Here is a 14,735-nt window from a genome sequence, read left to right as displayed (position 1 = left end):
ATAGTTCTTTGTTGCATTACTTTGATCCTCAGCAAGAATAGGTTCAAGGAGTAATAGGTCTTAATAGATCTTTTTCAGAGCCTTTTTGAAAGCCTTACAATTTTGTATATAGTCTGAGCAAGTAAAATCATCAAAAATTCCTTACAAAATTTTATGAACTGCAGCTGAGCACGCAAATTTTTTGTTTTAGCAAAACTTTACATTCCGAATAGAAGTTCAGACAAACTCAAGAAGTGACAAGATTCTTATAGATTTTGTTTTCCAATAAACATTTGAAAATTTTGCGCAGGACAAATTTTAAATACATATGTGGCGTAATATTTGAATCACATGATTTATTTTAATTTGCGAGTTTTGGCTTTATTTCTCAATCTTACTTTAAATTTAAGAAAAATGGCGCTAGAAAACTTCTGATTACAACTTCGAACAATCTTTTTTTAATATAAAAACCTTATCCGCCATTTTGAAAAATGTTCAAAACTATGAATAGGCCAAAAATATTCTTGATTTTTTTTTGCGCTCTTGCAGTTTCTCTATGTGGCTCTTTTCTTGATGGAAATAAAAGAACTTAATAGAAGGTAGCAGAAACTACAAAGAACATAAATAGGAAAAACCAGAAAATTGTATGCATTATTTTTATTATAAGACTCTTAGATCAAATTTCGTTTTATACTAATTTTAAATCAGAATTCATATAACTAAAAAACAGTTTTCCCAACTGAAAAGTATTTTTTATACAAACTCAAATACAATTCTTACAAGTGTTTTTACCATCAGAAAAATAACTTTTTTATAAAAACTCAAATACAATTCTTATAAAAACATTTGAGTTCCACTTAAGCCTGGGTTGCTAGTTTTCATTAGCAATTAAGTAACTTAACTAATTAAGTATTATTTTATTAGTTTTGGCTAAATTAGTTTGCCTGACGTTTTGATTGTAGTTCCCAATTTGATAGTATTTATATTTGTTTATTGATTATTTTTTCAACAATTACCCATGAATTACTCAGGGATTCGACCCCTGCCAACCCAAAGGGTCCTCCCTTTGTACTATTTTGAATATCCACTTTTGGCTACGGACCCTAAAAGTTTTCCAAAGGCGCCTTTGGCGCCAATTTACACTTATTTTGGAGGTTAGCGCGCGCGGAAAAAAAACGCAATTTTTTGGTCAAAATTTTTCAGAAAGTGCCTAAAAACGCTTTTTTTGGCCTGTTTTTTTCATATTTTTGCCTGCGTCGCGATTCAACCTTTGATCGTTTGAACTGAAAAATGCGCATTTTCAGCGACGTGATTAAATAAAATTGAAAGCGTGTTGTTTTGTTGAGGCTCATTTGCCAAAGGATAATGATCAATTTCATTTGGGGGAGGGGAGAAATTGGCTTCTCCAATCAACCTGTAACCAATTGTCTTTTCCTCGCCCGTTCACCATCACTTGCTTATTCTCTAATCACCGTACGCTTAAGATATAACTACGCGATGTTGAGCTTATTGGCATTGAAATGCGGCGGCTGCGAGCTAATGGTTATAACACTCAAATTCGGGGTAAGGTATTGGTGGGCTCTTGTGGAATGTGGTGTTGCGGATATATAATTGAGATGGGGCAAGGGGTTAGGGGGAAGTTGGGATGCTGGGAGCAGACGCTATCGCTTCGCCCAGTGAATAAGCGCTGGTCCCAGAAGTCAAATTTATCAGTGATGCGCAGCATTCTTCGAATGGGAAGTAAAAGCTGTTTATAAAGAGTGCCCTGCTTTTATCTCATCCATCCACATATATAGCTATCTACAACACCCCCCCTCCCTTTCTCTTTTCCAATTTCAACTTCTCTCTCTGATGTTACTTTTAGTTTTGCTGTGATTTCTTTTTCTCAGTTTTTATTTTGCCTCTGTGATTTGAGTCCATGGCGTGGGATCATAATTGGGATAATATGTTAGAAAAATCATGAGCAACCAAAAAATTTAGTGTTCGAAAACTGATAGAGAAAGCAAACCAATAATATCTTACAAGCAAACCATTAATATTTACATAAAAATCCGTTTAACAGAAGAAAACTTTGAGGAATCCTTTTTTCTGGTACTAATCAAGCAACAATCATACCAGTAGCAGGTTTTGGGGGGACGCTCCTTCTCTTTAGAGATTCAACTCACTGACTACCCAAAAGGTCCCCCTTTGGTTCTATTTTAAGACCTTCATTTTGAGCTGGTTGATCCTAAAAATGTTCCAAAGGCGCCTTCTAATTTTTAGGAGGGAGTGAACGCCAAAAACGCTATTTTTAAACCAAAATTGTTCAAAAAACGCCGAAAAACGCCTTTATTGGCCTGCTTTTTCAGAAAATTGCCTGGGACGTAAATATTTTGGCCAAGTTAGGGTCTTTCTTACACTCTTGGATACTCGGAAAATCAATTTGGTCGACCTAAAAAAGACCGAAATTTTTTTTTGAAAAACCGCCGTCCCTCCCCTTAGAGAAAACCTCACATTTGCCCTTAAATCGTATACCATAAATTAAACAGTAAGATAGGGTAGATTGGTAAAAGACATTAAAATTTTATCAGCCCTGATTCAAGTTGAAAAGTATGATTTTTTTGGATAATTTTGTATAAAAAACTCAAATGTTCAATTTTTAGTCAACTTAAAATAACAACAATTTTTCAAAAATTTCATTGTTATTTTTTCACGCCAAACAATTTGGTTTATACAGCACACCCGGAAAAACTTGTTGATTCATTATATTGATATTTGACAATTTTGGACACTTACGTAACAGTTTTGACATTGCGATCTTTTCTCGCATGATGCTCGGCTAAAATAAGAACTAATATAATTATCGCTTTTTAGAAGTCGATTTCCACACCACTCAATATAGATATGAATATATAAACAAACAGGAGTCCCATTGAGTGGTGTGGATATCGACTTCTAAAAAGCGACATCATCAAACCCCTAACACACCCCCTCCAACTCTCAAATACTGTTTACGCGATCTTAAGCTTTTCTTGCATCATACTCAAGAACAGTCACTCGAAAAAAAAACACATAAAAAAACTTTTGCGACTTGCAAAAATGACCGAGGTTGTGCCTTTGTTCATGAAATATCTGTTTTTGCTAACAAATTTTATAAGATACTGTTGCTCCGACTTTCGAAGAAAGAGATGAAAGATTTGTGCTCGGGTTGGTTTTCTTTTCTCCGAACAAATTTTAAATTAACAATATAATATTTGACGTAACTTCTTCAGATTGTTCGAAAACATTATTCTCTTAAGCTAAAAGATAATTGACTTTTCTTAAAGTTAGAGGGTTTGAAAGCGGCTAATGTGGGCAATTTGGGATAACTAAAGCGCGATATATTGCGTTTTTATAACACAAGTAAGCGGCAAAATGTTGCGTTGCAAATTGAAATAAGGCCAGCAGTATAGTCCTGTAAAAAAATACGAGACGTTAAATACGCCTTTTGTATTTTACTTTGACAATGGGGGGATGAATGAAAAAAATATATATATATATATTTTTCAATACTTCGTAAAAAAAACAACCAAAAAAATTTAATTGGCCTTAAAGTGCAGTCGAAACAATCCAGACTAGGCTCTAATCTAGGAGCACTCTTGCTGGTTGTGACAATACTGTGCTACATGCGGAATACAACGCTTCGTAATTTATATAGTGTGTTGGGGTATAGTGTAGATAAATTATCATAGAAAAAAAAATCATATGATTTCCTAAAATTTTCAAATGGAACACTATTCCATAGACCCTAAAAGGCAGTCAGTATGTTCAAGACTTTAACTTGATACTAACCGTTTTGTAAGGGCTTAAAGATTGCCAATTTGGGATACATAACACACGATATAATTTGTGCTCTTAACATTTTTAACTCGTTCTACATTGAAGTGAGACATGGAGCTTGATCTAACTCACATTTTTCTTTCCGCAAAATTCATCAATTTCTACTAAACATAGCGGTTGATGATGGCTTTCAAAAACGCTCGTTAATTTTTTTGTTCTCTGCTTGAAAAATTTTTCCAATTTTTTGTTATCAAAACAATCACTATATTATGACCTTAATTGGCAGTCTGAACACTCAAGGCCCTGATGTGAAAAATTTTGTTGGCTGGTCGGATAGTCTATCCACAAAACTGCTATAGAAATGATAATCTATTCCTGCTAGCTACCTCTACTTGCATCTCTGCGTCGGCCTAGCAATTTTAGTTGCAATAGTGGCACTATGCAAAAGCTCTAATGCAACAAATGGCCATTTTTGAGTCGCAAAAAAACTATCTGTCTACAATTGATTAATTTTTTTTAGGTTGAAGGGGTTAAATGAAGAAAAGTTTCATTTTTTTGATTGTTTCCTAATACACAAAACCAAAAAAAAGTTAAAAATTTTAAAATGCAGTCCAAACAATCACAATTTCGTCCTGATCTAGGCGCAGTCTTGATGGTTATTTAATTATTTTGGTATGTGCAAAATAGGTCACTTCGTATTCTATATAGCGTGTGGGGCATGATGTAGAAAAAAGTCACAAAAAAGTTTGAATGATTATTTGTTGTTTTATTATACTTTTTCAAATGAAACTCTAATCCATACATCTCAAAAGGTTTTCAGATTTTCAGAACATTCAAGTCTTTGCCCTGATACTAGCAGTTTTATTAGGGTATAAATTTTGCTAAGTTGGGATAACTACCGCGCGATGTATTTCGTGCTATTAACGCTATTAAATCCTTCCACATTGAAGTCAGGTAAGTAGTTTGGTCTACTTCGCACTTTTCTTTCCCTAAAATTCAACAATTTGTACATAAAATAGCGGTTGAGGATGGTTTTCAAAAAATCTCGTTATTTTTTTTTTCATTAAAAAAAAATTCATCAATTGTTTTCAAAACAAACACTAAATCATATGGCAGTATGCAAAAACTCTAAATGCAACAACTGGTAGTTTTTGAGTAGCAAAAAAGACATCTGACCAAAATATCCGGAAAAATATTAACGTGCTTTCCTGAAATTAATAGATAAAGCTTCAATCTTTCTCTGAAAAAAACAAACTCTGAAAAAGTAAAAAAAAACAGTGGCATAGAATTGATTGTTTTCCACACGATTTTTAGCTTCCTCGAAAAAAAATTACAGACCAAAATTTGTGTGCTACCCTAGTGAGCACTTAGACTGAGGAGAAATTAATGGATTATTTTACACTTATAACTAAACTTCATACAAAAATTAATTGAATATAAGTCCCGATTTATAATCCGTTCAAATCACAACATTTTTATAGAAAACAAAACGAATACAATTTATTTGACGCTTTCAAAATTATCCCTCGCATTTAATTTAAAAATATATTATGATTTTTTTGCCAAAAGGTAATAATGTCAGGAAAAATTAAAATGATTATCCAAACTTGAGGGAGTCTAGGTTAGTAAAAGACAAAACCCCATGTCAATCCAACATCTACCCTCCTATAAAACAGTTTTTTGCCAGATTTTCAAAATCGGGTAACTTCAAAAATTTTGGTATAAAACATTTTTATTTTGAAATAGGATAAGTGGAGATTGCATTACAAATTAGTTAATGTCAATAAAAGTTCTGGCTTGCATGTAGAGTATATACGGTAAAAGGTTTTTAATGAAATCTATTGTTCAAATATGGCGATCCCTCTCCCACCTCAGCAACCCATGTCCTAGATGGAGTGCGGGTCGAATACAAGTTGACTCGTTCAAGCAAATTCAAGCAAACTTGTCATACACATTCTCATTTTTGGCGTTTTTGACAATTTGACAATGTTGCAACCTGGTACTAGATTTTCGTCCTCGTAAAAAACTAATTTTGCAAAAACATTTTTTTTCTTTTTTCTTTTCTTGGAATTTAAAAAACGCATTTTTGTGCCCTCTTTTTGCCTCGTTCGAAGTGCGCGTGGGGTACATGAATGTATTTAATCAGTTTGTAAGTCTTTTTTTCATCTTTATAAAAGACTTCATCTTGGCATGTTTTTCGTTTCAAATCCAGGTTTATCTGTTTAGCTAGATCTAATTTTTGGCATTTTTGATTTTTTGATTGGATTTTTTTTACTGTACTTGGTTCTTTTTTTCGACTTTCTTTTATTGCAATGCTTTTTTTGTTTAAGAAAGAAACCATTTTTTTAGACTAAATAAGGATCATAAAACAATTTTTTTTTGAGAAAAATAATGGATTTTTTTCTATTATAATCTATATTATTTCAAAAATTGATTAAAAATTGACTTTTAGGGCAATAAATTATAATAAATTATATTCCTTCAATCTTATTTCAGTGGATTATAATCATAAATTTTATGGGGACCGACTTTTTAACAGACTGATCTTTTACCAGAAAAGTTATAACATGGACCTGTTATCAGACTCGATAAACTAATGTAATTGACAGAAGTAAAGAAGCCGTTTAGTCTGGTCAAAGACAATAATTTATCGGTTCCTCAGCGAAGTTTTCGTTTGTTCTAACTGCTTTCTTTTCAAATCTTCCACTAATTTAAACTGATCTGAATTGAAACTTTGTATTATGGTCAGGTAAAAGTTCGGTCAGGTAAACGGTCGGTTTGGTAAAAGACCTAGCCCCGTAGTTTAAGATTTTATCGAGACAGACCGCAAAATTAGCAAATTTGTAGACTTTCGAGCTTCGCCTCCTCTCTCGTCATTTCGAAGCATGTGAACTTCTTTTTTTTCATGTTTTGCGATATCTATTAGGATTAGATTTATCGTGTTCTTGGTGATGTGTAGTTATCAAGTTTTTATCGGATGTTTTTAGCCATAATTGTTGAATGTTTTTAGCCATTATTGTTGAAAAAAGAACGCGTTACTAGAATAATGAGTTAATATATTTTTGACCATTGTGCGATCAGCCCTTTATGAAGGCGGAGCCATATACGTTGCTCAGTATTCGGTTTTGGGTCAGACCGGGGGTATCGCCTTCCGCAGAGGAGTTCAACCCTTGACCACCCAAATGACATCCCTCTGACCTCTGTTTGGTGATATTTTTCTTCTCTCATTTCATCGAACAACCCTTGAATTTGCCCTAAAGCGTCTTTGTCACCAATGTACACTAAGTGCAAAGGGAAGGTGCGCGCGAATAAATTCAACTTATTGGTCAAAACTTTCCAAGAATTTGTCAAAAATATCGGAAAATTCAAAAACTTCGAAACTCTTTTTTCTAGCAAAGGTTCTAGACGTTTCCTTGAGGAAGGTAAGGCAAGGGTTGTTGATGACGCGCTTTGAGTTTGTTTTTTCACTAGTTGAGTTTATCGGCAACATAGCTGGCCAGGAAGTAGACAAGAACATTCTGAACTCCTTCCCCAGTATGCCAGCCAAGTTCAACCAGTACACAACTGAAGACATCAGACAGAGATACAGCATCATGGATGGACAGACGGGACAACAGACTCCCGACTACTCGAGTTATGGCAACTTGAGAATATCTAACTTGAGAACAAGTAAGCATTTACTCTAATTTCTTAGCGGCGAGTATTTCTATTACATGTAAAATGAATGCTTGGTTGAGCTACGGTACGTCGCAAAGAGTTTTTCTGAGTTGTAAACACATCAACAAAAACTAAAACGTTCTCTAAAAATAAATTTTTATAATTAAAAATGCTCACAAAAATTTTCTGCAAAAAATGTTCACTAAAATACTTAAATAAAACAAATAACAGCTCACTTCTACTACCCCCTTGAGTCAAAAATTCCCAAGTGTCAAAAAAAACTAGTACAACCACCAAAGTTCATAGTCAGTTTGTGCCACACTTTTAAAGAACCTTCAATTTTACCTAAACATACCTGAATCGTTATGAAATGCTTCGAAATTTAAAAACGAGTAGTTGTAATATTATCGGGGGGGGGGGGGGGGAAGATAAGAGGGTGCATCTATATACGGTATCCTCTTTCCCATAATCAGTGTTTTTATGCCGTTTATTCGACCAAGTTTTGAGTTGATTGGTGTTGAATGATAGGACCTAGTTACAAAAAAATCCCCCTATGCTATCCACGAAAAAATCTACACCCCTCTAACTTAAAAAAATTAATTTCGTCTTGAAGCTTTCTTTTACAATTTTTATTTTTGTTGCATTCGGGCTGGTCGAAAGTTAGGCTAACTTAATCTTCTGAACATTTCCCACGCCTTGTTTGAAAGTAGGGAGATGGTTAAGTAGAACCGAATGATAAATAATCTTTTTTATGGTGTTTAGATGACAGCGGACTTTTCTCATGTCAATATGGAAGTTCGATGCAAGTCGGACGTCTAGTTCAGTTGAATGTCACTAAAGGTACAGCTTCAAATAACTTTGAATTCTTGTTTCAAGAAAAAAAAAATGAGTAAAAGTTGTGTACTTATGACAGGTCGAAGTCGAAAGCAGGCGAGCCTCTCTGTATCAGGTAAGAAAAATGCATTTCAGAATAAATTAGCCTGACATTTTGATGATGTATTTCGGGGAATTTGTAGTAAGCGTTTTAGAGGCTCCGATGAAATAAGTTTTAACAGAATTTCATTCACCTATGTTGCAAACGCTATTTCCGTAACGTTAATTGCCAATCTTAATGAACAACTGTATTCAATCCAGATGATGAGCGACTACTAAATTAAGAGTTCACCAAAGGTGGTAAAGCGCTCCGAAGGCTAGTACCTGTCAATTGTGTCTAGCAGAATCGATCGACGGCTACAATGACGTTTTTGTAGACTCATTTAAGTAATTAAAGGTCCCCAGAAGTCTAACTTTAACGATTAATTTGGTTCTTTTGATTCTGGAATAGTACCTAACTCTCCTTCACTACACATATTTTTAAGATTCTTACTCACCACGGTGTACTCCCTGCAGTTTTCTGCCATCGCCGCAATGTTTCGATGTATGTAAGGGAACCAAATAATTTTAGCGGCCGTGAACATATTTGTTTTCCCGTGATGATAGTAGTGTAGTTTGTTATTTATGGCTTTATGCAGGGTATTGTTGCTGACTAGTTTATCGTCTATCCATAGAACGTTATTGCGTACGTGGAAATTGTTAACAGACTGTAATAACGCATCAAATTGTCCACTTTTTGTTGAATTTCCGGATCCTTCGCTTTCACCATTTCGTAAATTGTTTGTAGTTGTGGGTCTGAGGCGTTTTGTGATTCGATGAATCTTAAATTGAATATTTTCAGAAGAACGGTATTCTTCTGGACTACTTCACAGTTACGAGGGACTATCGAAATGATGCAATTTTTTGGGTACACCGCAAGAAAAGTTTCACCTTTGAACGCGGAAGGTATAAATAGTACCGTATTCATATTTGTTGTTGTAGTTTCCGTAGTTATTGCCTGCAATCGGGTTTCTCCGTCCAGCTCGTTCACTTCAGTGTCTCCACTTTCACTTGTATCAATACTCGGGTGCCTCTCCAAAAAATTATTGATCTTTCTAAATGCCTTCTCCATGTGGTTTGAATGTTCTTTAAAAAAACTTACTGCCGTCTTTTGAGTTAATAATAGCTCCAACTATTTTTAAGTTTTTGTCGAGTGGCCGTCAGCGAATGCAAATTGTACCCTTCTGATCGGCTGAATTGTTTTCGCATTCCACATCGCCCCTTATCGGTCGTTTTATTTTACGAAATTTGCATATTACGTCCTTATTGGTTAAGACCTGTTTAATTGAGGCATATTGATGTTTTATTTCCGGTCCTCCGGATATATCAGTTTTTGAAAATCCGAAGGTTTTACGTATTGCATTTATTATCGCCAAGGTGAACATACTATCATAAGTTGAAACTGGCTTAACTAAACTGTTTGGATTTCCGGATAAGTAAAATGCCAAGCAGATTTTAGCCCCCGGTTTATGTTCTACGCGGAAATCAAATGGATTTAACCTATCTAATCATCTTGTTAAACGGCTGAACTTTGTTTTGTTTTTCTTACCAGCGCCCTATGGTCAGTGATAACTAGAAAAGTCCGTCCCAGTACATAATTCCGGAAATGTTCCGCTTCCTACACCACCGCTAGCATTTCCAGTTTGTTTGTTGAATAGCGTTTTTCGGCGTCATTCAGATAACGCGACGCGAATGAAATCGGCCGCCACCCTTCCGAGCCGCGTTGTTCTAATACGGCTCACAATCCGTTATGGCTTGTGTCACACACTATTCGAATAACCTTGTGGACATCAAAATGTTTTAGTTCCACAATGTTTCCTACTTGGTTTTTTAAGTTCTCGAATGCCGCCTGGCAATTCGGTGTTCATACGTGTTCGTTTTTCCGCCCAGGTAATGGGCGTAATGGCGCCGAAGATTCTGCAAGCGCCGGCTTATGCCAATTGTGGATCGATCCCACAAAACGATTTAAGTTGCGACAGGGTGAGCGGCGGTTCAAGTGCGTCGATTGGTGCTGTGTTCCGAACTAAAGGGGTTATACCTGTTGCGGTGATTTTATGCCCGAGCCATTCACATTCTCGTTGCGCAAACTGGAATTTTTTGACAATTTTAACGCCCTTTTGTCTTTGTCTAGCTTTGTAAGTATTTTCTCGGCCGTTGAAATGTGTTCTATTTCCGATCCTTTGTTGTAATTAAAATGTCATCAAAAAGCGTGTGCCTGTGCAAACTCCGAAAAAAGAAATCCATCACTCTTTGAAATTTCGGCGGCATAAATTTGAATCGATACGTTCCCGTCGACTTTCCCCAATTAACAAAAAAATACGTTGTACGCTAGTTTCCGGGCTGAGTGGCAGTTGACCATAGGTGTATGTTAAGTCCATAGTTGAAAAATAAATATCTATAGATTTTGTTTCGCTAATCAATTGACCGACAATGGCCATAAGTTCCTCCATTTTGGGCATCTGATATTTATGATTTTTAACTTGTTCATTTAATTCACGAGCCTCAAGTGTTAATTTTACTGAACCGTCGTTCTGTACCGTAATCACTATTGGAGAGACAAAGTATCAATCCGAACAGTCGTGCAGTTTTTCTATGTGCTCCTGGGGTAACATTTTGGATATTTCCCCATCTACTTTCTCTTGTAACGTTATTGGTACGCGCCTACCTTTTTGCTGAATAGGTAAGAGGGATTTAAAAAGTTCTGCCTGCACCTTATAATTCCAGATTTTACCGACCCGTGTAAAGAGATTCGAAAACTGCTTGCTAAAATATTAATTCCATTGGTCCAGTTTGTTATCTCCTTCGGCATTTTCCTCGTGAATTGCCATCACCTACTCCCCTGGTGCCTTCTGATTTAACAGGAGCCCCAATTCAGCCATCAAGTCTCGTCCGATTTTTGATGGGCGGTTTTCTTCAATCACCTTGAGGACCGCTATCGTCTCCCAGCCGTTCGATGCCAACTGCACTTTAGTGGTCCCCATTAAGCTTAGCGGATTATTTCCGTAATCACGGAAAACCGGGTCCTCCGATGCAAAATTGCATAGACTGACTCCTGCGGTGCCCAATGTTCTGTTCAGCTCTCAGGTTGTAAAAATAGAACTTGGCAAACCGTTATCGATCGATACACTTGTCTTTTTCCCGTTGACAAGGTAGTTTAGCGCCTGTGGTAGTTTAGCGCCTGTGACTCGCAATTTTTTTTACTTTTCGATCTAATCGATATAAATAGATAATCCCCAGATCTAGTCTGAATCCCACGAATGCTGTTGCCGTGTCGGTGTGGGTGTATAGTCCATACCCATCATACCGAACTCTCGTGTTGTGACATGTCATCTCAATGCCTTCCTGATCGTCATGGTCATGATCCTCCTGTCCCTGAATCATTCCAACTGATTTTCGTCCTCGGTTTCCACATTTAGCACGGAACGTCCGTTCAAAATGGCCGACCTTCATGCCGAAATTACATGTCGCTCCTTTTGCGGCACACTCGCTTATATGTTCCCTAGTGAAACCTGGTCTGTCACAATTCTAGCATCTGCGATCGTTCGCATTTACTCCTTCTCCGAATAGTCCTCTCCCTTGGATCTGTCTCATTCCGTTCTTTCTTTAATTCCCCTTCCATCGCGTCCAGCAGCCGCGGATACCTCGTAGCCGCCAAGTCCGAATGTGGTTTCCGCTAGTGTAACTCATCTTGCCCTTTTTCTCCGAGGCACAAGTATAAGTTGGATATCAATGTTTGTTCTGATTCCAATCGTGGTTTCCCATCCACATCCGCTGCAATCTGTGTCGCGTTGGGAGTACTTGCAAATTAAATAATTTTCGGATTTATTGAGTGTTTTGTTATCATCCTCCACTGGAAACAGTTGAGCCAAAATTCGCACAGCATGGGTGGTTCCACGCATTTCGGTTACCAAAAAGACGTAATTCTTAATGGGTTTTCCCCCACCTTATCCTGCTGGCTGGGTCATATTGAAAAAGCTATTTCCGTAACGTTAAATTCCAATCTTAATAAACAACTGTATTCAATCAAGATCATTAGCAACAACTAAATTAGGAGTTTACCAAAAGTTGCGAAGCGCTCCGAAAGTTAGTACCTGTCAATTGTGTCTAGCACCGGTGTAAGGTTAATTGATTGACAGATGGTTTAACGAACATAACAAGATACGATGAGTGAGCTAGTTTAATCTCTATGACACCTAATTTAGCCTCAAAAATTTTCTTCTCTCTATTTTTCTTAGCCTTTTTCTCTCTACATGAATTTCACTCGAGACATGAACCATCATGAACCATTATTTCAGACAAATCTGTTTTTAACTAACGGTTGCATGTTTGCAATTTTCTAAGTTAATTCTACGCTCTGGCTACCTTTCCTTCATTTATTAGTAAAATCGACGATGTTTCATGATGATGAATATCTAGTTTCCGTTTTCCATCAGTTAGGAGAGGCGGATATTAAACTAAACGGCCCGTTTAAGGTCTCTTTGTTAGTCATTAAAGCATTACGGTTGCTGCGCAGATTGCCCAAAATCTTTCGACCACACTGATTTGAGAAAAAGAATTCAAAAAGTTCCCGTATTTTTTGAGTACAGGAGGACTAAATTAGGTGAAAACTGCGAGAATGAGAAGTAACATCTCTAATAACCCTAACACTAACATAATGTTAACATTGTAGTGGAAGGTCAGCTTCTCTTCATTTTACGTCTAATTTTGTATGAAAGCCCTATTTACTCTGACCAGTTTTTCTCTAAACTGAGACATTTTTTTAGAGTTGTTATTACAAGGATTTACTTGTACCCCATTTGACCCCACAAATTTAAATTGATTTAGCCAAAATTGACAAGAATTTTTTTTTAGAAACGGACATTACGCTTTAGTTCCTTCGAGAATAGTCGAAACAAAAATCTAAATAAATCGTTGAAAAAACGCAACAAATTGATGAATCAGTAAATCATTGAAGTCCTCGCTTTTCATTTTTTCAAAACTGCAATTAATTTTTAATCAATAGCAGAATGTGACAGTCAGACTAAAAATGAAAACGTAAAGCAAAAAGGCGTGCGTTTTTTTTTAAATTTACAATCGTAATTGCACATAATCTTGGGGGGTTTAATTGAACTAATGAGGTCAAAAGCATGAGCACCAGCGTTCCAGGTGCTAAAGAATAGTGTATCAAAAATGTTTTTCAAGTTTTTTAATGAGCGATTTAAAAAAAATAGAGGCCTTAAAAAAACTTAGTGGCTTCGTTTAGTTGATAAAACCCAGTAAAAAATTGCCAAAATGACACTCAAAATTAAATTTTTGGGTGTTTGGATTGCATTCAGTAATTAAATGCTATCCGTAGGTTTGCAATAATTAAATTTTGCGGGAATAATTGAAAACATTATATTTTTAGTTTTCTGATTGAGTTAATTCAATTTTTGTAAACTTTGTCCCTTTGGCCATCTTGCTAAATAATCATGACATTTGAGAAACAAGAGATAAGCAATTTTTTTCTCCATATCATATGCTATAACAAGTATTGGCATTGTTTTGTCTTATTTGGAAGATGGTGACAAGTTTGATTTTGAGGTTAGTTCGCAACTTTTTTTAGTATTTAGAAGAGCTTGAAAAATTATTTTGTTTAACTAATTAACAGCTTGGTTAATTTTTCATGTTTTCTGAATTTTCCCTGCCCTCGTGAACATCCTAGATCTCTTTCTGATAGTTTTTTTTGTTTCAGTCGTGTCTATCAATTTTTGGAGTGCCATTTTTTCACTTGCAGTTGCGCTTACTACAAACAAACTCTTCAATCACCAATTATAACGAGATCAGAAATATTCAAGGAGCCTCGAATATTCCGACCAGTCATCCCGTTGATATGCAGTCAGCTTTATCCGCAACGAAAATCCAATTTTTCGAATGGAAAAAATAGAAGAAAATGAAAATGACTTGGGATGGCAATTAAAATGTTTTCTAGATAATTTTGAATATAAAAATGCATCTTTAATTTAACGCGAGTAGTACTGAAACATTGTACCTTTATTGAGAATACCTGATCGCCTTTAATCAAAATTTATACTTAAATACATTACCAGAGCGTCCTAAAAATTCAAATTAAAAAGTTATTGAAAATTTTATGTAAAAATTATTTTCTCATTTAGTTTTTACTCTGAAAACGGTCCAGAAAATCAAAAACAAACAATCAACACAGAGTCTTCACTTCATGCTGACGTCAAAAGAATTAATCAATGTTAGCATAAAAACCGATGGCGAGTAAAAATAATTGAAGGGAATAATGTCAACCTGGAATCATTTGTCGGTTGTGTTTGGTCAGAAATACAATAATTAACTTAAGACTTCTTTAAAAAATCAATAAAATTAAGTTGTCTTCGATACCCCGTATGCAGAAATAATTG

General features: G+C 35.7%; 1 protein-coding gene across 2 annotated transcripts in view; it reads left to right on the top strand.

The window, feature by feature from the left end:
• The window catches only part of LOC134848204 (uncharacterized), a 44,891-nt gene extending 30,601 nt beyond the window's left edge, over positions 1 to 14,290 (top strand). For both annotated transcript variants that reach the window (XM_063865576.1, XM_063865577.1), the window contains 4 exons: positions 7,249 to 7,446; positions 8,197 to 8,274; positions 8,348 to 8,383; positions 14,060 to 14,290. In XM_063865576.1, the coding sequence (XP_063721646.1) occupies positions 7,249 to 7,446; positions 8,197 to 8,274; positions 8,348 to 8,383; positions 14,060 to 14,142 (395 nt within the window). In that variant the 3' untranslated portion in view covers positions 14,143 to 14,290. The remainder of the gene's footprint in view (positions 1 to 7,248; positions 7,447 to 8,196; positions 8,275 to 8,347; positions 8,384 to 14,059) is intronic.
• Positions 14,291 to 14,735: the final 445 nt, after the last annotated feature.

This window comes from Symsagittifera roscoffensis, chromosome 6 (genome assembly GCF_963678635.1).
Source record: "Symsagittifera roscoffensis chromosome 6, txSymRosc1.1, whole genome shotgun sequence".
NCBI classification, from domain to species: Eukaryota; Metazoa; Xenacoelomorpha; order Acoela; family Convolutidae; genus Symsagittifera; species Symsagittifera roscoffensis.
Note: the sequence above shows the minus strand (reverse complement) of the source record. Positions and strands in the feature narration are given on the sequence as shown.